This window comes from Neoarius graeffei, chromosome 10 (genome assembly GCF_027579695.1).
Source record: "Neoarius graeffei isolate fNeoGra1 chromosome 10, fNeoGra1.pri, whole genome shotgun sequence".
Lineage (NCBI taxonomy): Eukaryota > Metazoa > Chordata > Actinopteri > Siluriformes > Ariidae > Neoarius > Neoarius graeffei.
Window position 1 is genome coordinate 8,152,149 of NC_083578.1, and position 22,481 is coordinate 8,174,629.

At 40.8% G+C, this 22,481-nt stretch overlaps 1 protein-coding gene across 4 annotated transcripts in view; it reads right to left on the reverse strand.

The window, feature by feature from the left end:
• Nucleotides 1-17,962, reverse strand: part of fkbp15b (FKBP prolyl isomerase family member 15b) — a 56,991-nt gene extending 39,029 nt beyond the window's left edge. For 3 of the 4 annotated variants that reach the window (XM_060931199.1, XM_060931196.1, XM_060931197.1), the window contains exons 1-6: nucleotides 17,767-17,962; nucleotides 13,499-13,596; nucleotides 9,778-9,856; nucleotides 6,194-6,263; nucleotides 4,732-4,806; nucleotides 4,535-4,633 (exon numbers count right to left, since the gene is read on the reverse strand). In XM_060931199.1, coding sequence (XP_060787182.1) covers nucleotides 4,535-4,633; nucleotides 4,732-4,806; nucleotides 6,194-6,263; nucleotides 9,778-9,856; nucleotides 13,499-13,596; nucleotides 17,767-17,816 — 471 coding nt within the window. In that variant the 5' untranslated portion in view covers nucleotides 17,817-17,962. The remainder of the gene's footprint in view (nucleotides 1-4,534; nucleotides 4,634-4,731; nucleotides 4,807-6,193; nucleotides 6,264-9,777; nucleotides 9,857-13,498; nucleotides 13,597-17,766) is intronic. The other variant, XM_060931198.1, reaches the window with a different exon arrangement.
• Between the last annotated feature and the right edge of the window lie 4,519 nt (nucleotides 17,963-22,481).

Below are 22,481 nucleotides of genomic sequence, written 5' to 3' on the forward strand. Positions count from 1 at the left end.
TAATAATAATAAATTTTATTTATAAGCGCCTTTCAAGGTACCCAAGGACAATGAACAGTAAAAAAACAAACAAAAAGCAAAACAATAGAACAACAACAATAATAAAATAATAAGAAATCAATAATAACATTATTAAAAATCAAAGAGAAAAGGCCAAGCTAAAGAGATGTGTTTTTAGCTGTTTTGTGAAAGTGGACAGTGTTGAGCATTGGCGCAACACTAGTGGCAGGGCATTCCACAGCTTAGGGCCGTTAACACTAGGGATGTGACTTTTGATCAAAAACACTATTCGAAATTCGCTAAAAGATATTCGAAATTCGATTCGAAAATTGACAGAACCCCGCCCGCCCCACCCAAACGCGCGCACACATGACAGACAGGGTGAAAGTGGTAACGGTTTAATGAGTCATCAAAAAACAAACTTCCATTCACCTCACATAGCCTACAGTATCAAACAATAATATAGGCTTCCAATTTTATTGTACATTTCTATGCAGCCACGACTATTTTCGTCTGTTGGAAGGAACCGCGGGTGAAACTGCCCGTTTAGGAAACGATAATGAAAGCATTCGAACAGTCAGAGCAGAATAAACTTAAGACATATTTTTGTTCAAAAAAATTAACATGTCGACGTGGTTGGGATGGAGACGGGTACGCAGCCTATTGACAATTAGACCGGCTGCGGAGAACACACGCTCCGATGGCACGAACATTGCAGGCACACACAGGTAGGCGCTGGCCAACTTTGCCAGGCGAGGGTATTTCTGTTGATTGTCTTTCCACCATGTCATCGGGTCAGTGTGGAGCGGTGGGCATGTATCCTGGCAGTACTGAGTCAATTCAGTCACGCATGTTGCCCTCTCTGTGCTGTAATCCTCGCCAAATATGACGGCAATTGCTGCTGTTAATGGGCCATCCTTTCGGGAATGTTTCGGTTCGCTGGGCCCTTCATGCAATTCCGCCGCCTCTCCGGCCTCTTCATCATCTGCCATGGACAGAAGGTTTCTCACCTCGGCCTGCACTGTGTTTCTCACCTCGTCAGTTGCGAACCTCAGGTGTTTGTGTCTGGGATCCAAAAATGAGGCAATGTATGCGACCTTGCGTGCACTGCTGGCATTTGACTACCTTTACTGTACGATAGCGGCACCCTCTGGCCGAATTAATGCAACAGAGTATGTTAGGAACAAGGAAACGCCTTTCCGCGCTCATTTTTTTTTTAGTGGAATGTAACGTAAGCCAAAACGGCATTCGAAATTACTATTCATTATTCGAACTTGTCACGAATATTCGACTATTCAAAAATCATGTCCCATCCCTAGTTAACACTGAAAGCCCCGTCACCCATAGAGCACAGCCGAGAGTAAGGGACTGCTAATAGGTGGACATCTGTGGAGCGAAGATTTAGAGGTAACTGATATGGAGTTAGGGGATTTGATAAATAGGGAGGGGCCAGGCTATGTAGGGATTTGTAGACAAGTAAGATAATTTTGTACCGAATGCGGTATTTAACTGGGAGCCAGTGCAGGTCGTATAGAACAGGCGTGATATGATCCCAGGGCCTGGTGCGAGTGAGTACCCTAGCAGCTGAGTTTTGGACATATTTAGTCGCTTGGCTGGGATGCCATCGAGCAGGGCATTGCAGTAGTCCAGTCTTGAGGTGACAAAAGCATGTATAAGCGTTTCAGCTGCAGATGAAGTTAAGGAGGGACGGAGTTTGGAGAGACTTTTCAGGTGAAAAAAAGCCGTTTTAGTAATACCTTTAATGTGTGAGTCAAAAGAGAGAGTAGAGTCCAGAATAACACCCAGATTTCTTACTTCAACAGTAGTGGAGGTGAAATAACCAGGAATAGATAGCTGTGAGTGCTCCAGTTTTTTCAAGATAGAAGGGGTGGAAATGAGGATGGCTTCTGTTTTGTCTTGATTTAATTTAAGAAAATTCTGCACCATCCAGTTGTTAACTGCATTTACACAGTTGACAAGATTGGACGGAGGGAGTGGGTAAGAGGGTTTGGTTTGAATATAAATTTTTTTGGTCACTCTATTCATGTCATCGCCTCATTGTACCATTTGGTGCAATATCCTTTTCAAGTATTAATCTTATTTAAGTCTCACACTTAGATTGTCAACGTGTAATTATGTTCATTTTTTTTTTACCTTGGTGAAACATCTGCTGTGAAATAACATTCACCATCTGGGACAATATTTCAGTCACAAGTATTTTATTAGCACAATATTTAGTTGCTTATATTATGTACATAGCCCATGTTTTTACTTTATTTTTATACATAGACATGCATATTTTTTCCTATTGTTTTTTTCATACTTTTATTTTGTCACCGTTTATTCCTGACTCTTTTTGTGACGACTGCCTCATAGAGGCAGAGCTACTGTGTCACTGTGCTGCAAGAATGAGTGTAACAATAGCGCACTGCACACGTGCATACACATTACAGACACCAGAACGGCGAATCGTGATCTCGTGATACGAACAGTTGACCTCGTGTTATCAAAGATCCACAAGAACGAGAGGCGGAGCCACGATGTCATCGTGTTGTAAGAACGAGTGTAACAATAGCGAAACTTCGTAACCAATCAGCACTTATCCTGATCAAGTCCGATTACCCGTTCTACTTCTTGATAAACTTCGGAACCAGAAACGAAATAAGAAAAGCCTCGTTATAACTTCGTAGTATCGGAAGATAATCGGCAGATAAAAAGATAAACAAAATTCACCTCGTGGTTTGGCGAGGCTACTGATTCGATATCAAGTGAGTGGTGTTTATTTTAAGAAAATCGACCTTTTGATTATCACAGCTTTCGTTTGGTCCTTCGGAAAGGTCTTGTAAGTTTTTTGGCAGATGTTTACGCCAAGAATTCCAGCCATTCACAAAAACCCGAGAAGGCAGCGAAGACAACGTTGGAATCTTCTGAGCGATCCGCTCGGTTTGCAATTACAAAAGTCCCACGTGGGAATAAATCAGCTCCTTTGTGAAAACAAAGTATTCAAATGTCTGCTATTCGCTTTAATTTTATTTTAGAGTCTTTACACTACACTTGTGAAACAAAATGTGCTCTATACTAAGGCCGAATCCCATTTCACCCCTTGGACCAACCCCTTGGCCCTTCCCCTCCATTTTGCGCGTTCACGTGAAGGGGTAGGGGTATCCCAATCCCAGTTAACACGGAGGGGTAGGGGAAGGGGTAGGGCTTCTGTACCCCTCCAAACGGAGATTTTCCTGGAGCTGACTCCGAACGAAGGGGTTTGAGTGATTTCCCACAATGCCATGCGGATTTCAGCGAGATTTCATGTGGATTTCAGAAAGATGGCGGTTCCCGCGGCGAAAGATTGTCATAAATGTATTTTCTCCATTATTTACGTGTTTTAAGTTGTTATCCAGAGGAAACACGCCGCTTGATTCGCTTTCGAGCTGAGAATGAGCAGCGATTTCTGAAATCCAAGCTGCTGCTAAAAAGCTTTGGGAGTGAGTATTGTTTTCGGTTGTTTGACTGCGTACGTTTTGTTCTGTTATTCTCGCTTTTATTGTTTACATGAGTGTTCTGACACCTCATTCTGTCGGATGTGGTGCACGAAGCGCCAAAGATATCCCATTCAGTGGTGTTAGTTAACAAATCACACCCTGCCAGCAGAGATCTCTGGCTCTGACTGTAGCGGCTGGTTGCAGCCAATGACGCATTTGGTCGCGTTTTGCTAACGTAAACGCTGACGGAGGTACGCTATGACGTATGCGATCGTTGAAGGGCTATCCCAATACGTAAGGGTTGAATTTCAAGCCCTATCCCTTGTAGCTCAGTTTCAAGGGGAAGGGCCAAGGGGAAGGGGGAGGGGTAGGGGTAGAAATTAGAATTGGGATTGGGCCTAAGTAATGCTTTTAAGACAATTCATGAACAAGTGCTTTCTTTCTTACTATTTTGAGAATAGATCGAGTTCACAGCGCTGTATTTTGAACAAAACACAGCAAACAAAATCGGTAACCAAAACACTCCAAGCCCTGATGCTGCTCACAGCTTGGTGACGCTTGCGAGAGATGAGGCGAGCACCATGGGATCAGAAAACAGTTTTATTTATAAGCAGTAGCCACATGGACACATAGGGTACCGATTTTTCTACCTGTGAGCTGCTGAAACATGTAAACTTCCCCACTGAGGGATGAATAAAGTTTCTTATAGTCTCTTATTTTGGGTGAGAGACTTTTTATTCCTTGTTAGCTGCATTCGCGGAAAACTAAAGAAGCAAATCGTCAAAAACGCCAAACGTTTCTAAGGCATCAGTTAGTCTGCCATCCCATAATACTAACTACTATATTCAAACTGCTATGATGGTGCCCTCTTTCTGTGCAAATAGAACAAAAACTAAACTAACTGACCAACAGAGGACATCATGCGACTTTAAAAAAAAAAAAGTAAGGTTCTTTTCCTGGCGTCTTTTTTTTTCCCCCAGTATTGAAAATATATATATTTTTCTCTCTCTCTCTCTCTCTCTCAAAGCTGACACCTTGTCAAAGTGTAGGCCTACCTCTTTGCAGAAATCTGTGGCTGCTTTCTCCGACTCGAACATGAGAGACCAGTTCTGCCTCTGATCATCATAAAAGGTGCAGTAGTTACTGGGCTGGACCTGAGACAGGAAACAGAGACAGCAGCAAGGCTAGATAGGAAGACAGAAACACGAGGGCGGGATTTAAAACGATTGCACAGGTCGAACAGAAAACCTACAGTGAAGGAGAAGGCTGAGTGAATCCTGGCCGCCGTCACGGGTTTCTGCTGGCTGGCGTACAGGAGCAGCTTATACTGGAACAGAAACAGAACAGGGACGGATATTAACGGCAGTCTCATTCATCCCTGATGAACGCGAGTGAAATAATAATAATAATAATAATAATAATAATAATGCTAATTACAACAACTACTCTCATATAATCTTGGACTAAAATACAGTCCAGGCACGTGCAAAGTAGAGCCCTGTACTCCCGCGGGACTCGCGGGACCCGCCGCAAATCAGTACGGTGCGGGACAAATTTTGAAAGCTCATTGCGGGCGCGGGCGGGACCGGAAGTGCACATATGCGGGCGCAGGAGTGCACATATGCGGCGCGGGCGGGAGCGGTGATAAGCTGCAGTCCCGCTAACTAAAAACGTGTTTGAAATAAAATTTATAAAATTATTAATTTATGTCTATCATATATAATTTGTGCTGGATATTTTATTTGGCATTAATAAAAACATTTTAAGATGCCTAAATTTGCAGAGAGAGTCAGATTGCCAGATTGAGTGAGAAATGGCATCTTAAATTTGCCATTGATCACCCTATCGGGAAATCCTTTGATCACTCTAATGACTCGCCGTTCACACCCAGCTAGCAAGAAAACCATGAGTGAAGTGATTTACTGCTTGCGTTAGTCTACAACTCTAATCAGAGAGACAGGTTACACAGTGACGGTAGGCTTGACTCAATGCCATCCCAGAAATCCTTCCTGTAATATGCAAATTTGGCTGTCCAATCAGAGGCGGCCAAATTTGCATATTACAGGAAGGATTTCTGGAATAGCATTGAGTCAAGCCTACCGTCACTGTGTAACCTGTCTCTCTGATTAGAGTTGTTCACTCATGGTTCTCTTGCTAGCTCTGCTTTGCAGTAAAAAAAAAAAAAAAATTGGTACAAAGCAAGCCCATTCACTTTTTTATGCTGATCAGAGAATTACAATGGTTTCTCATGTGACAAAAATGTGCAATTCGCTATTAAATATTTTAATCGCTTGACAGCACTAATTATTATTATTAGAGACACTACATGCTGAATTCAGATACAAGGTAAATAATAACAAACGTGAACGTGAGCTGTAGATATTTATGCTCAAATCCACTCAAAGTAGGGGGCAGGGCACCATCATGCTGTGTCAAGACAAGAACTTTCCTGAGAAATAACGCGAACGTCTGCATCATGCGGGATTTGCGGGCGGGAGCGGGACAAAATATGGCAGGCGCGGGCGGGACTAAAAATCATAATTCTTTGCGGGCGGGAGTGGGACTGCACAATGCGGGTGCGGGAGGGAGCGGGACTGAAAAATCCAACCCACGCAGACCTCTAGTGCAAAGCTCGTTAATCTGTTAATTACGCAATAATAATTTTCATCTCATAAATTATCAAGACTTGAGTGTAAAATAAAGTCTACACCCACCTCCTTGTTGGCGTGGTTTCCTAACACTGCAGCTCCCAGCTTGCCTTGCTTCATATACTGTCCATTAACACTGCAATGACAAACATCAGGATTTCCACCAACAGTCTGCACAAACTCAGGAAAAACAATGCGATAAATCTGCCAAAGCAGAAGGATTATTAAACCGGCTCTCTATCGTATATGTCGGAATTGTAGGCCAACCTCGGTTAGAATTTTTAACCCAGTTCATAATTTGCTACTCGTATTCAGGAGACTTACTATATCTCAGGTTGGGTTTAGGGTTCGGATTAGGGATGTTAACCGATGACCGTTTGACCAATGGTTGACCGAATCAACGTCAACCGGTTAAATTTTTTTTGGTTGTTGGTTAAAAAAAAAAAATCAATCGTTTTGAAGCTGCCGATTTTGGAGCGGAGAACCTGGAATTCTGTGTTGTAAACGCTTGGGGCATGCCATGCGGTGTAAGGACGACAGCTGACAAATCAGAAACACCCATTCAGTCATGTCCCGCCCTCCCGCCCCAGTTGAAGACAGCTGCCACTCGGTGAAAGAAAAGTGTAAACACAGGCTTTTTAGCTTACAAATTACTATTCTTTTTTTTAATTATTATTAGAAGGCACATGGAGTTTAGTCCTGCCTTGGCCAGTGCATTCTGAAAGTATGTTTCAGTCTGTAGCCAACAATGCATGTTACTGCAGATCATATCTCTCCACACAAACTAAAGGCGCAGATGCCGACTTTTGGAGGGAAGAGGAGAGAATGAAATGACAGCGGTGTCTGAGGGGGAGTGACAAACGCAGCTTTTATGTCTGTGAGCCAAGTCGGTGACGGCTTCAGAGCAACTTCAATACCATGCAGTAATGGCATGTTTATATTGGTAACGGCATTATAACGATTGTAGCTAATTAATTAGATTACCCGGCGTTATAACAGCCTTTATTTTAACGCCGTTATTCCCATCACTGAATGTTATGTACTTCTTCTAGCACTTGACTTTATTTTCAACGCCATCATGGCCAACTGAAACTGTCTCTAAGCTGGAGCCATTTGTCCTCCGCTCCGATACAAACCCCTCGACATCAGTGCCGCGTTTGACTAAATGTTTCGTGCCGTAGAAAAGGTAATGTGAGTGGAGGGCAGCGACTGCGATTGAATGTGCGGATGCTCGCGTTTAGATTTAGAATAGATTCTAATAATTCCAATTCTAGAATTTTAACTCATAGGTTAACCGACTTTAACCGGCTAATGAGGCTCGGTGCTCGGTCAAGATTTTTTTTAGTTTTCGCCATCCCTAGTTCGGATTTGGGAAGACTTTGTATTTTAAACCACTTGATGACATAACAGACTGGACTTATTAATAAATTCAAAATATACATACTGTACATCACTCCTTCCATCACAATCATTGCTGGTCTAGTGGTTAAGGTGCTGGGTTAAGAATCAGAAGGTTCTGAGATTGAATCCCAGTTAAATATGAACAAAAAATATTTTTAAAAAAATGCTAATTAGGTAGATAGACAGACAAGAGGAAATACTCGGTAGGTGTAGACAGAGAAGGAGTGGATAGAAGAAAGAGAGACAAAAGAAGTGATGGGAAGAATCTTCCCTTTCAAGAATCTTAGATAATCCAAAGTTTTACCCAGGTTGGAAATTATGAACTAGGTTAAAATTTTTAACCCCCCAAAAAATCATCTAGGTTGAATTTTTTTTGACCTGTAACACATACGTGCTATACAACATACTATACAACCCCGATTCCAAAAAAGTTTGGACAAAGTACAAATTGTAAATAAAAACAGAATGCAATAATTTACAAATCTCAAAAACTGATATTGTATTCACAATAGAACATAGACAACATATCAAATGTCGAAAGTGAGACATTTTGAAATTTCATGCCAAATATTGGCTCATTTGAAATTTCATGACAGCAACACATCTCAAAAAAGTTGGGACAGGGGCAATAAGAGGCTGGAAAAGTTAAAGGTACAAAAAAGGAACAGCTGGAGGACCAAATTGCAACTCATTAGGTCAATTGGCAATAGGTCATTAACATGACTGGGTATAAAAAGAGCATCTTGGAGTGGCAGCGGCTCTCAGAAGTAAAGATGGGAAGAGGATCACCAATCCCCCTAATTCTGCACCGACAAATAGTGGAGCAATATCAGAAAGGAGTTCGACAGTGTAAAATTGCAAAGAGTTTGAACATATCATCATCTACAGTGCATAATATCATCAAAAGATTCAGAGAATCTGGAAGAATCTCTGTGCGTAAGGGTCAAGGCTGGAAAACCATACTGGGTGCCCGTGATCTTCGGGCCCTTAGACGGCACTGCATCACATACAGGCATGCTTCTGTATTGGAAATCACAAAATGGGCTCAGGAATATTTCCAGAGAACATTATCTGTGAACACAATTCACCGTGCCATCCGCCGTCGCCAGCTAAAACTCTATAGTTCAAAGAAGAAGCCGTATCTAAACACGATCCAGAAGCGCAGACGTCTTCTCTGGGCCAAGGCTCATTTAAAATGGACTGTGGCAAAGTGGAAAACTGTTCTGTGCTCAGACGAATCAAAATTTGAAGTTCTTTATGGAAATCAGGGACGCCGTGTCATTCGGACTAAAGAGGAGAAGGACGACCCGAGTTGTTATCAACGCTCAGTTCAGAAGCCTGCATCTCTGATGGTATGGGGTTGCATTAGTGCGTGTGGCATGGGCAGCTTACACATCTGGAAAGACACCATCAATGCTGAAAGGTATATCCAGGTTCTAGAGCAACATATGCTCCCGTCCAGACGACATCTCTTTCAGGGAAGACCTTGCATTTTCCAACATGACAATGCCAAACCACATACTGCATCAATTACAGCATCATGGCTGCGTAGAAGAAGGGTCCGGGTACTGAACTGGCCAGCCTGCAGTCCAGATCTTTCACCCATAGAAAACATTTGGCGCATCATAAAACGGAAGATACGACAAAAAAGACCTAAGACAGTCGAGCAACTAGAATCCTACATTAGACAAGAATGGGTTAACATTCCTATCCCTAAACTTGAGCAACTTGTCTCCTCAGTCCCCAGACGTTTACAGACTGTTGTAAAGAGAAAAGGGGATGTCTCACAGTGGGAAACATGGCCTTGTCCCAACTTTTTTGAGATGTGTTGTTGTCATGAAATTTAAAAATCACCTAATTTTTCTCTTTAAATGATACATTTTCTCAGTTTAAACATTTGATATGCCATCTGTGTTCTATTCTGAATAAAATATGGAATTTTGAAACTTCCACATTATTGCATTCCGTTTTTATTTACAATTCGTACTTTGTCCCAACTTTTTTGGAATCGGGGTTGTAGATATCGATCAAAGATAAAAAAACAAGCAGATATTAACAGCATAAAATTGGATCGTGTGCAATACAGAGTCGTTTAAGCAGGCAAATCTAACTGCGTCATAAAGAAGCATGATTTATTTAAAAAAAAAATTAAAGTTCAACATGAAAACATCCAAGCTACGGATGTTTCATTAACTGGTACAATTAACGCTCCACTGATGATGATGATGATGAAGAAACACAACACTCACTATCTGTAGGCGTGAACGGCCGTGGCGAAGAGCACCGCAGGTGATCCGGGTGGAGGCGCGGCTTTTTGAGCAGGTGGACCTGTAAAACATTCACAACAGATCTAAAGGAATATCAAGCTTCTGCTTTCAGCATCAGTATCAGCGACGTGTCATTCTTAAACGAGTCGACTCTTCAAACTGGCGCTTTAAGGTGAACAATCGATACGAGTTGACTCGTCTCTACAAGTAATTTTTCCTCCCTTTTTGTCGTACGTTTGACTCGCCGGGTCCGTCAGAATAATAAATGTTACTCCGTTTTGTTAAATGATTTTTGAAACAAACAAAGATCACTCAATCACAGCCATAAAAAAAAAAATTCAGCCAGTTTAGAAAAAACAACAGCAAACCGTTTGGGAGTCAAATGAGTCGACTCTTCTTGGCGAGCCAAATGATCTGACAGACCTCACTGAAAAGAGCCAGAATTCCCACAAAACTAACCACTGCGTGTTTGTTCAGAGACTTCCCCCGCGGGGTCTGTGCGTGGTCTGACCGTAACATGGTTCCTCGGTGGACTTTTTTTTGTAAGCAGGAGCACAACACAAACACACTGGGTGGGAAATTACACCCGCTTCTCAGTCTATTAGTTTTATAAACTAAATAAACCAACACTACAAGTGATATTTCTCTCTGCTGCATTTGTTCCTCTTTTCACTCATTTTTATTCACTTTAATATAGGACCTATGCCTGCTTAAAAAAAAAAAAAAAAGGTAATAAAAACATGAAACAGAATAAACATGAAGAAAACCTGCTATAGTCCACTTGCATGTGACGTCACAGCCGATCCAGATTGTAAACAGACGCCATCTTGTCGGTCAAACGCCATATTTCCGCCATCGCAATTTACCGACACTGACTTTCGTTGTTTTTCGCCCAAATCTGCAAATATTACCGTGCCACAATGCCGGAGAGTTGTATGGCATATAAATGCCACAACAGGAGAGGTCAGAAATTGGGAAGAAAGTTTCATAGGCTGCCACGGGACCCTGACAGGCGTGCAAAATGGATTGCTGCTATCAGGTACAGTATACCATATATACAGTAATAGTCAGGGGTTAAATTGGGCCGGGGCTGTCCGGGGCTGAGCCCCGGCACATAAGCTCGGAGCGGATGGCATATGATCACGCACACATCAAAAGCAACAAACCCTTTTCACGATTTTCAGTTCTGAATAATTAAATATCGTTTTATTAATCAATAAACCCATGACTTTTATGAGATAGATCATAGTTTTCCTGATAACAAGACGACCTGTCAAAGCTATTTAGAACAGAACTTGCGATCAGAGATTCTGGTTTCTGGAACACTGCGTGGGTTGCCAATTCCGCTTTTTATAAGCGACTTTGGGGTTTCTTTTTTTGTGAGCTCGCTTTAAAAAAAAAAATCAGAAGTCGTGGTTTGTGGGTTTTTGGGCTTGTGTTTCAGCGTTGTGACTTGTTTATAATTTTCTCCGTACACCGTCTCCCCTTTTACCTGCATACGATCCTAATCCATCAGAGGTGCTTGAACGAACTGTCTGTGCATTTGGCAAGTTCAATTTCCATAGTCCCCAGTTATCGACAGAAATTAGCCAGGGGGAAGGGGGAGATGTCAGTTAAAGTTAGCTACTGAGATTGACCAGAAGTTGAGCCTAACGTTGCCTCAAGTTAGCTACCTTTGGCAAACATAAACAAAACACTCGTCTTGTGCTCTAGTCATTATCATATTTTTTATTATTAAAAACAAAATATCAAATAATACTGAAGAGGGGAAAAAAATTTATTTTTAGACAGTATGTGAACACATACTGTCTAAAAATAAAAACACAACATATTTAGATCAGTATTATTTTTTCCCCTCTTCAGTATTATTTGATATTTTGTTTTTAATAATAAAAAATATGATAATGATTATGTTCACTGTATTGTTAATATTATTAGTGTTTTATTATTTATTGTTAATATTTAATTTAATGTTAATTTATTATTTATTGTTAATATTATTAGTGTATTATTACTGTAATTATTATTGTTATTATTATGTATTCAATTATTTATTTGGCATGTGGTGCTTTTTGTATTGTCTAGAACATACATAAGATGAGCATATTATAGCAGCAAAATAGAAGCACAATCATTTGAATGCAGCAAAAGTTTTGCTGCATTCAAATGATTGTGCTTCTATTTTGCTGCTATAATATGCTCATCTTATGTATGTTCTAGACAATACAAAAAGCACCACATGCCAAATAAATAATTGAATACATAATAATAACAATAATAATAAATGCTTCCAATGTTATAGTGTTGTTTGTATTTGGTTGCATTCACTGCATGAATATATTTGATTGACAATTTGACTGACAGTGTTTTGGCATATTTAACATTTATCCTCCAAAATAAATCAACTGTTTTGGTTTAAGATTGTGCAAGCCTTCAAATTTTCTCACTGAACATTTCTCCTTCACATTTTTCACCTGTAGGCATGTGACAAGATTTAACATGATATTGCTCAACCTACCTCTGTAAAGTCAGCTAACAACTTATTAAAATGCACCAGAATTCAGCAAATAACATGTATGATAATAAAAAACTTCTGGGGGAGGACCCCCAGACCCCCCACTAATCATTTCCTTCAAACCAATGTACAACAACCTGTACAATCTGTTACATTGGCCAACCAATCTACATTCAAACTGCCATAATGTGTAGGGGGGCACTACAAGACACACATAGGCCTACAACACACAGATAAGGTGTATATCTCTGTGCAATATGATATGGTTATCAAATTAGAGGGTTATTTTCCAAAAAGTATATTGGGGCAGGGCGGCGGGGGCAGGGGCGGGTACGAGGCAGAGCCCCCCCACATAACCAATCCCAATTTAACCCCTGGTAATAGTGATAGACTACTGATACTTGATCTAACTGATAATATAAAATATTCAACCATAATCGGCTGGTCAGTGCTATACTAGATACTACTGATATATCTAGTATCAGTACTAGTACTCAATACTTAAGTGACTTACCCGTCCAATGAGGATTGTTATTTTCTTGTTTACAAGATGCCACATCTGAGTCGCTGACAAATTCTGAATTTCTGTAAAGATAACTGTCCAGAGATTTATAAGCACGCAGTGCTTCACCACTGAACAGCGAGGGAAAGTTAATGAGGTAATTATACACATCTGGGTATTCCACCTCTGGCAGTTCAATATCCACTGACACGGTCGTGAAAACTACGTCCGGTAATCGATAAGGGTCACTAATCTGTAGGTTGTTTATTTTAGACATATATCTAGTTATCTGTTCATTAGAAAAATGAGCCGTGTAGTCCGTCGGTTGAAATTGATCCATTTTGTATACGAGTGCAGCAGTATTCAGCGGTGTTGTTGACCGACAAGATGGCGGCTGTTTACATTCCAGCCGGGATTCGGTCACGTGACTGCAAGAGCTCCATACTGAAAAGCAAGACTTTCACTGCATTGCTCTCATTTCGTTTGACCTCTACACCCAGCAGGCGAGATGAGATGAGATGAGAATTAAACTAACTTCATGTCAGATATGAATACAACTCTAACTCTATGTTACTTTCAGCAACATGTTGCAGCCGCGCTACACTGAAATGAAGTCCCAGTCTAATCGCAGCCCTAAATCTATACCTACACAGTGCTTTACAAAAAGCCTCCACCCGAGAGCCTACCTGAGCTCTTACGAGGTTGTTTGGGGGCTGTGTACTGGAACGACTCATTGGTCTGGCTGGGCGGCTGGTCCAAGCTGAACAGAGAAGCTAATTTCGCCCTGGGATCACACACACATACACACACAGAGTTAACATTTAATTATTAAAACAATCATGCCAGTGTTTTTTTTTCCTTCTCTCTCTTTTTAAAAATAAAAAAAAAACATTACAAGGGAAGGAAAAAAAAAAATACCACGTGCTTGGCCCCTTAAATGTAGCCACCATTAAAACCTGTTGCTCTGCTTCATTAATCAGGTTTTATTAGTTTTTTAAAATAATACAATACTTTAAATAATCCTTGTGATCATTTATTATAATTATTAAAATAAAACGTTTTGAAAAATGTTCCACAATCTATATTACAAACCTGTATTTGTTTCTTACAATTCAATAATAATAATAATAATAATAATAATAAATTATTATTATTCAGTGCAATCAATGAACAAGCCAAAAAACCAGACAGCTAATTATGCATGTTATCAGTTTATAATTTAATTATAAATCAGCTTTAATGAAACTGATAAGAATGTTAGTTTAATTTAAAAAAAAAAAGTTTAAACATTTCTTTATTAAATTAAATACTAACTAAATAAAAATATTTAAAAAGTTATAAATGAGATTTATTTATTTATTCGCTTTTTAAATCATTAATTGAATTATATATTTGACAATGTGCTTATTTATTTGACACATTAAACAAATAAGCACAGTCAAATATAATTAAATTAATTAACTATTTAAAAAGCAAACAAACACATTTATAAAACTTTTTAAAGTTAATAAATATTTTTTATTTAAACAAATATTTAAACTTTATAAATGAATATTTAAATATTCTATTTATTTTAATAAATTTTAATTTCCCTGAGGGAACCCTCCCAAAGGGATCAATAAAGTTCTATCTAATCTAATAGAATTTACTTATAATTAGTATAAATTATACGAAATTTGTTTTGTATAATTTAGTTTAGTTATTTAATTAGATAGAGTCAGTTAATTGAGTTCTTTATTTAAATAATTTTAATCAATTATAAATAGTTAATAGCCTTCACATGGTCATGTACACTATAGACATGCACATTATATACACATTTCATAACAGCATTATATACTGGTTTTTTTAAAACACATACACACACTTGTATCTCCCTACTCTTGTAATCAGCATCCCTCAGAACCTCTAACCACCTGATTCTCCCACAGTTCACTTCTGCTCGATGGAAAAAAAAACCCAGCTCTCTCTCTGCCCTTCATCCAGAGGATCCGAGGATCAACACGAACTCAAAGCTCCAGCGCAGGTTCCGCCTCGCCCACTTGGACATCGTCTTACTTTTATCCCTGGATTAAACTTGGCATCCGTAACCGTGAGCATGTGAGTGGCATTAACACACACACACACACACACACACACACACACACACACACACAGAACCCAGCTGAGCTCTCAATCATATTACCCGTGTTTAAACACTGTGGCGCCGTCAGGCTCAATTTGATTTCTCGGGCTGCTTTATTATTTGTGCAATCTCGGATTAAATTAAAAAGGACAACAGTGTTCCTTTCAGTAATAACTTTACACTTGAGAAGCTCGACGACAGCTCATTTCTTACTGTACTGAACTGATGAATTAATACATTTATTAATTATCCTGATCTTCATTTTTCTGATACTGATATCACCGAAGGCTGAAATGAAAATTAAATACACAACGTCCCTCTAACACCAAAAAGGCAGTCCATCAGCTAAGAATCAATCATCGCATTGTATTGTTTGTCATATAGTTATGACTATAAGCTTCCATTACATCTCTAGAGTCACACAGCTCATATACCGTGAGTAGAGAAAAAGAAAACGGTGGAGCGTGTTGCTGAATCAACCGAGGACGAAATAAAAACTCCACTCGAAACTTACTGCCATTTCGCCGGTTTGTTTACATTCTAAGCGGAAATTATTTTGTCTGAAATTTATCAAATTTGCAAAAAATAACAAAATTGCTCCGTTTCTCAAAATCCAGTGAATGTGGATAAAATAAAACACACAATCTTGTCATACCTGGATTACAGACAACTCGGTGCTACACGCCTCGTCGGCTATCAGCTCATGTACGACTTGATTTCATGGAATAACTTAATTTTTTTTTTCACAGTGCGGTTTCCATCAAATCCTGCGCTCTGATTGGCTGGCGAACGGGTCCGTATCCTACGGTACGGACCCCAGTTATGGACCTCTGGCGACTCTCTCATTCACAACAACAACAAACATAGTAGCATTTTTTGTCAACATTTATCTTTTTTTTTTTCTAAGACTTATTTATAAGATTATCAAAAATCTAATAATTTTTTTGCCAGCATTTCTCAGGAGAATAGCATTAATTTTACAGCATGGATAGCGATAACGACAGTGTTCACAGCGAAAGTGAGTTTTACTCCCCTGAGGAAGAAGAAATAAAAGAAAACATTTCAGGAGAAAGCTAAAAACCTCTAACTTGCTAACGCCGAGCAAAAACATGGCTGAATCCTGAATGACTCAATTTTGTATAAATAGGGGACTACATAGGCAGCAAAATGTAGTTTTTTTTCCTGCCATGGAAGTGCACTTGTATACCGAGGAGGAAGCAATTTGCATTACAGCCGTGAATGAGGATTCAAAATGGTGGCTCGGCTCGGTTTTCCCTTTCGGGCGCTCTCGTTTTCTGTTAGAATTTGGTAAAGAAAAAAATAAATATATTATTTACCAGCTTAAGGTTGGTCCGTATGGTGAAATACCGTAACCTCGGTCAGTACTTTCAAGACCTCGGTCACGGTATTTCACCGTACGGACCTCCCAGCTGGTAAATAACACACATTATACATTCACACTTTTTTTCCCCTCTTCTTCCTCACTAGAGAGAGTCACCAACTGCCGAAACCAAATTCCTTGTGTGTCTGAACATACTTGGGGCCCGTCCACACGAGTACGTTTTTGTCAAATCCGCATAAATACTTTATCATTTCAGCCTCGCGTCCAGACGGATCTGGCTTTTTCGAGGTGTGAAACCGGTATTTTTTGAAAACGGGTCCCAGAGTGGGAAAATCCTGAAACGCCGGATAGCCCGGAGCCGTCTGGACGTCGAACGCGGGTTTTTTTCAGAAATTATGACGTATAAGCCCCGCCTCTCTAACCTTTAACCTCAGCCACCGCCGCTAGACGCATCATAACAACAACAATGGCGGACTACAGGCTTGTGCTCGTACTGCAGAAACAACTCTCAGAGTTGCGCTGGCCATGATCGTTCTCTTCTCGTGTTATGAGCTTGTTTGTACCGTAAACAGCGCATGACCTTTATACGCATGCTCCATGGCTTCTCTTCCGGTTTTAGTGTATTGGTGTGGCGGCGGCGCAGCGCCACATACAGGCCTGGCGTATGTACTACAGCGTTTTGGGTCGTTTCCAGTGAATCCGTGTGGACGCAGGTATTTCTGGAAACGACGCCGTGTTTACGGAGATTTTTTTCAAAACGACAGCGTATAGGGTGAGGCCGCGTACTCGTGTGGAACATGGTTCTGATTCTGATTCTCATTTGCAGCCGCACGACTGACAAATCTAATCAACATCTTCTGGTCAATCAGAATCCAGAGCTGGTGTAAACGGTGCGGATATTTTCTGTCCTGTCTTTTAGGTTGGTTTGGGACGGTCCTCAGAAATTGTACAATCATCATCATCATCAAATTTGACTCTGGTTCACTGCAATATTTTTCCTGAGCGTACGTACTGTAGGTAGACTACTGATCTAGGGATGAAGGATGTGAATTAGGACACAGCCTGTGAACAGCAGGTCAGAAGAACCTAAAGGCATTCACAACAGATTTAGGAAGAGGGCTCCTGAGGTCACGTGACCGGTCATGTGCGCCATTACTAAACCTCATTAATATGAAAAGGGGGCGGGGTTTAGGGTTGGATCGATAAATCCGAAAAGAAACGAATTTGCACGCGAGCTCCTGATGTGGCACACTGAATAACCGGAAATACACACCAGGAATTAACTTTTATTTAATTTTATCCCACTTAGCTTTGGTGCACAGCTTGCTAAGCTAGTTTTCATTCAGCACTCGCTCACACAAGCCATAGAACATCCTGTAAATACATAAACACAGTTTGCATCCATCTGTATGAGCTAATATTAGTTAGCTTTCTTTTTTTGTGTGCATGAAAGACACTCTCTCTCTCTCTCTCTCTCACTCACTCACCCTCCTGTGGGAGACATAAAGTCTCCGTCTTCATCATCAGCAGTGAACATGTCTCCGTCTCAGTGCTGTAAACACCTAAATAACCCTAATATACACATTTAATCAGAAAATACTTAATAAAAACCGTTAAATAACGTAAACAGGATCAACACTGAAGAAGAAACAATCGGAGCCGAACTTCCCTTCAGCTTCCGGTTTCCACTGATCAGCTGACCTGCCACCTGATGCCAAACCACACAGATTGGCGTGCGCGTCTATTCCTGCTTTTACGGTAGTCGCCATTAGGCACTGCTCATGCTCCAAAAAGGGGTCAAATTCTATCATTTGTAATAATTGCACAATAATAATTCATGAAAAAAACATTCATTAATAATAATAATAATAATAATAATAATAATAATAAACTAAAACAAGTGCTGCCAGGCAAAACAAACCTCACCCGACAACACTTATTTTATACAGCAAGAAGGTCTGGGTTCGAGCAGCCAGCGAGGGCCTTTCTGTGTGGAGTTTGCATGTTCTCCCTGTGGGTTTCCTCCAGGTGCTCCGGTTTCCCCCACAGTCCAAAGACATGCAGGTTAGGTTAACTGGTGACTCTAAATTGACCGTAGGTGTGAATGGTTGTCTGTGTCTATGTGTCAGCCCTGTGATGACCTGGCGACTTGTCCAGGGTGTACCCCGCCTTTCGCCCGTATTCAGCTGGGATAGGCTCCAGCTTGCCCGCGACCCTGTAGAACAGGATAAAGCGGCTACAGATAACGTATGGATGTTAATAATGGTAATATTTCTCAGTCATCAGCTGTCAGGTTATAGTCCTATGAAAATCCATGTGACCTTGAGTTTGACATTTCGAAATCATTCAAGGTCAAAGGTCATGGCGGCAACTGAAAGCCCATATGGAACTTCTTATATGTTGATAATGGTAAACATCCGGCTATCATGAGCCGTTTTAAAGTTATAGCCCTTTGAAAACCCATGACCTTCAGTTTGACCTTTCAAGGTCATATGAAAGCCCATATGGCACTTCCTATAACTTGATAATGGTAAATATCTGTCTACCATCAACTGTTTTCAAGTTACAGCCCTCTGAAAATCTGTGACCTTGAGTTTGACCTTTCAAGGTCAAAGATCATAGTGTCAAATGAAAGCCCATATGGGAGTTCCTGTGTGCTCATAATAGTAAATATCTGTCTATCAGCAACCGTTTTTGAGTTAAAATGGAAAATATGTTATTTTGACAGACAGGCTGACCTTTCCAGTGACCTTGACTGATTACCCCCAAAATTTAATCAGGTAATCTACAGACCATTGCTCAACTATCCTGAAAATTTGAAGTCAATCGGTGCAACCGTCTAGACGCTAGATTGTTAACAGACAGACACACAAACAAACAAGCTAACAAACCGCACTGATTACAATACCTCGCCCCGCTTACTTACTTACAATAATTCATGAAAAAAAGCATTAATTAATAATAATTAATTTAAAAAACAAATTTTTTTCCTGGCGGCGCGGTGGTGTAGTGGTTAGCATTGTCGCCTCACAGCAAGAAGGTCCGGGTTCGAGCCCCGGGGCCGGCGAGGGCCTTTCTGTGCGGAGTTTGCATGTTCTCCCCGTGTCCGCGTGGGTTTCCTCCGGGTGCTCCGGTTTCCCCCACAGTCCAAAGACATGCAGGTTAGGTTAACTGGTGACTCTAAATTGAGCGTAGGTGTGAATGTGAATGGTTGTCTGTGTCTATGTGTCAGCCCTGTGATGACCTGGCGACTTGTCCAGGGTGTACCCCGCCTTTCGCCCGTAGTCAGCTGGGATAGGATCCAGCTTGCCTGCGACCCTGTAGAACAGGATAAAGCGGCTAGAGATAATGAGATGAGATGAGTCACATATACATTAACCTGTAGCAGCTACAAACGGCTGTTTCCCCTCACCAGCCTCTCTTTTTCAGTCGCTCTAAATTCATCCATCCATTTTCTTATCCATTGTGGGTCCAATCCCACACTTGTATTCACATCTATAGGCAATTTAGAGTGGCCTGTTGACGTCATCCACATGTCTTTGGACTGTGGGAGGAAACCGGAGCACCTCGAGGAAACCCAGAGGACATGCAAACTCCACACAGAAAGGCGCTGATGGTTCGGCCGTGAGATTCAAACCCAGAGTCTGCTTGCTGTGAGGCGACATTGTTAACCATTGCACCACTTCATGCTCAACATCGCGCTCAAGTTAATAAGACGATGACCAAAAAAAAAAGAAAAAAGCAGCAGCTTGTCATGTTAAAGAAGCATAAAATCCTTTGTCCTGAAGATGTCGGAAAACTTCCTCTAATTAGAGCTTCACCTGTGAGTGTTACAAAGCGCTGATACTGGCACTGGAGACTCCTTCCATAAATTAAAATAAAATCTCTAAATGAATCAAGACTTTCTGACCGATCAGAAGCGAGAATACAACAGCGATGTGGTATAAAATATTTCAGTGCTTTGCCAAAATCCTGTTTTAACAATAAGCTCTTTTTGTGGGGAAAAATATAAACAAATTCACTATATTACAGGCATTTAGCAGATAATCTTATCCAAAGCAATGTATAACATACCCAGAGCAGTAATTCAGGGTTAGGTGCCTTGCTCAAGGGCACTTCAACCATTCCTGCTGGTCCAGGGAATTGAACCAGAAACCTTTTGAGCCCAAAGCTGCTTCTCTAACCATTAGGCAAAAAATACAGTCCTGTGGAAAAGTCTTAGGCACGTGTAAAGAAATGCTGTTGACCAAAAATGGCTTAAAAATTAATGAAATTAAATATTTCAATATTTAAAAAATATTACAAACAGCAGTAAAGAGTAATTTTTTTTGTTGTTTCCGTTTCCGGTTGAGAGTACGTCGTGCGCGTTCTGGCTGCCGCTTCTCACCAGAGCTTTTTTATTTTATTTCTTTTTCTATATTTTTCTGTGTGTTTGTGTAGTTTGATGTTTGTTTGAGTGTTTTGTCCGCCGGTTGTGGTGTAGCTCCGGACCTAGTTTTGGGCGTCGGTTCCCTCCAGGCCTTGGTTCGCTGTGGGTGATGCCTGCGCTCCCAGTTGTGGACTGCAGTGAGCTCGTTGCTCATTTTACATCGTGGTTGTCCAGCGCTCTGCGCTTTAACACTTGGCGTGATGTTCCGAGCGATGTTGCTCGGTGGCGTCGCGGCGGCTGTGCAGGTGGTTTGGGACACACCAGCGCTCTGCGTGGCGGAGCTTCTCTGCTCGCTTTGTGGATCCACGGCGTGGTGTTCGAGTGATGTTGTTGATGGCGTCACGACGGCGGTGCTGGAGATGTGGGACTTGTTTTCGTGCGCCTTTTGGTGGGACTGTGGCTGCTACACCATGGGAATTACATCCTGACCCCTACTTGGTGGACTTTTTACTTTTTATTTATTTATTTATTTATTTTCTCTTTCCTTGTCTATAATTGTAAAGCGTGAGTAAAGCGTGAGTAAAATAATAAGGTAAACTTATTATTATTATTATTATTATTATTATTATGAACGAAACAAAGTCAATATTTGGTGTGAGACAATTCTTTTTTTTTTTTTTAAATAATAGTAGTCTCAGGGGGCGGCATGGTGGTGTAGTGGTTAACACTGCAGCCTCACAGCAAGAAGGTTCCGGGTTCGAGCCCCGTGGCGGGCGAGGGCCTTTCTGTGTGGAGTTTGCATGTTCTCCCCGTGTCCGCGTGGGTTTCCTCCGGGTGCTCCGGTTTCCCCCACAGTCCAAAGACATGCAGGTTAGGGTAACTGGTGACTCTAAATTGACCGTAGGTGTGAGTGTGAATGGGTGTCTATGTGTCAGCCCTGTGATGACCTGGCGACTTGTCCAGGGTGTACCCCGCCTTTTGCCCGTAGTCAGCTGGGATAGGCTCCAGCTTGCCTGCAACCCTGTAGAACAGGATAAAGCGGCTACAGATAATGGATGGATGGATAGTCTCAGGTCCAGCGAGTGCAGTTTTATGCGGAAATGAGCTGTAGGTTTTACTGAGCATCTTACAGAACCAGCCACAGTTCTTCTGGACACTTTGTCACACTTGATTCTTAATTTTGCACCAAAACCCAGTAGCCTTCATTATGTTCCTTCCCCCTTTGTGTTCTGAAAAAGTGATCTCTCGTGTAATATACTGCTTGTTTATTAAAGTTGGTACTAATAAATAGGCTTCCTAAGACTTTTGTACAGTACTATAAACACAAAGGCAGACTAGTCTTCTGAGATTAGTATGATTACCGTAAAACCAGGACTATACAACACAAACATGCATACATTGAATATAAACTGAATTTACTAGCAAGTGTTCTGCGTGTGCGTAGGATGTTCACAAACCTCAACTGGTACTTTAAATTTAGTTTTCCTTTTCAGTCAGCTCTATATATCTCTTTCTGTTGCTATGTGATGATAATGTGTGTTATTTATCTAGCTTGTTAATTTGTATGTGTTGGTATTACAAACTGAGGTTGCTAAGCAACCAAACTTTCCCTGTAACTCAACAGCTAGTTATCCAAACCAGTATCTGCATGTTTTTTGCTGTGTATATCCAATATGTCATGTGTTAAGGTAAGAACAGTTGCGATGCATTCATTTCCATTTATGTAAATTGATCACCATGAAATAAAAGTTTATTTTATTGCACTTATTGTTAGTGCTTTTATAAAACTGAAAAGACTTATTTTTTCTTATAGGCGTTAATATAAAATTATAA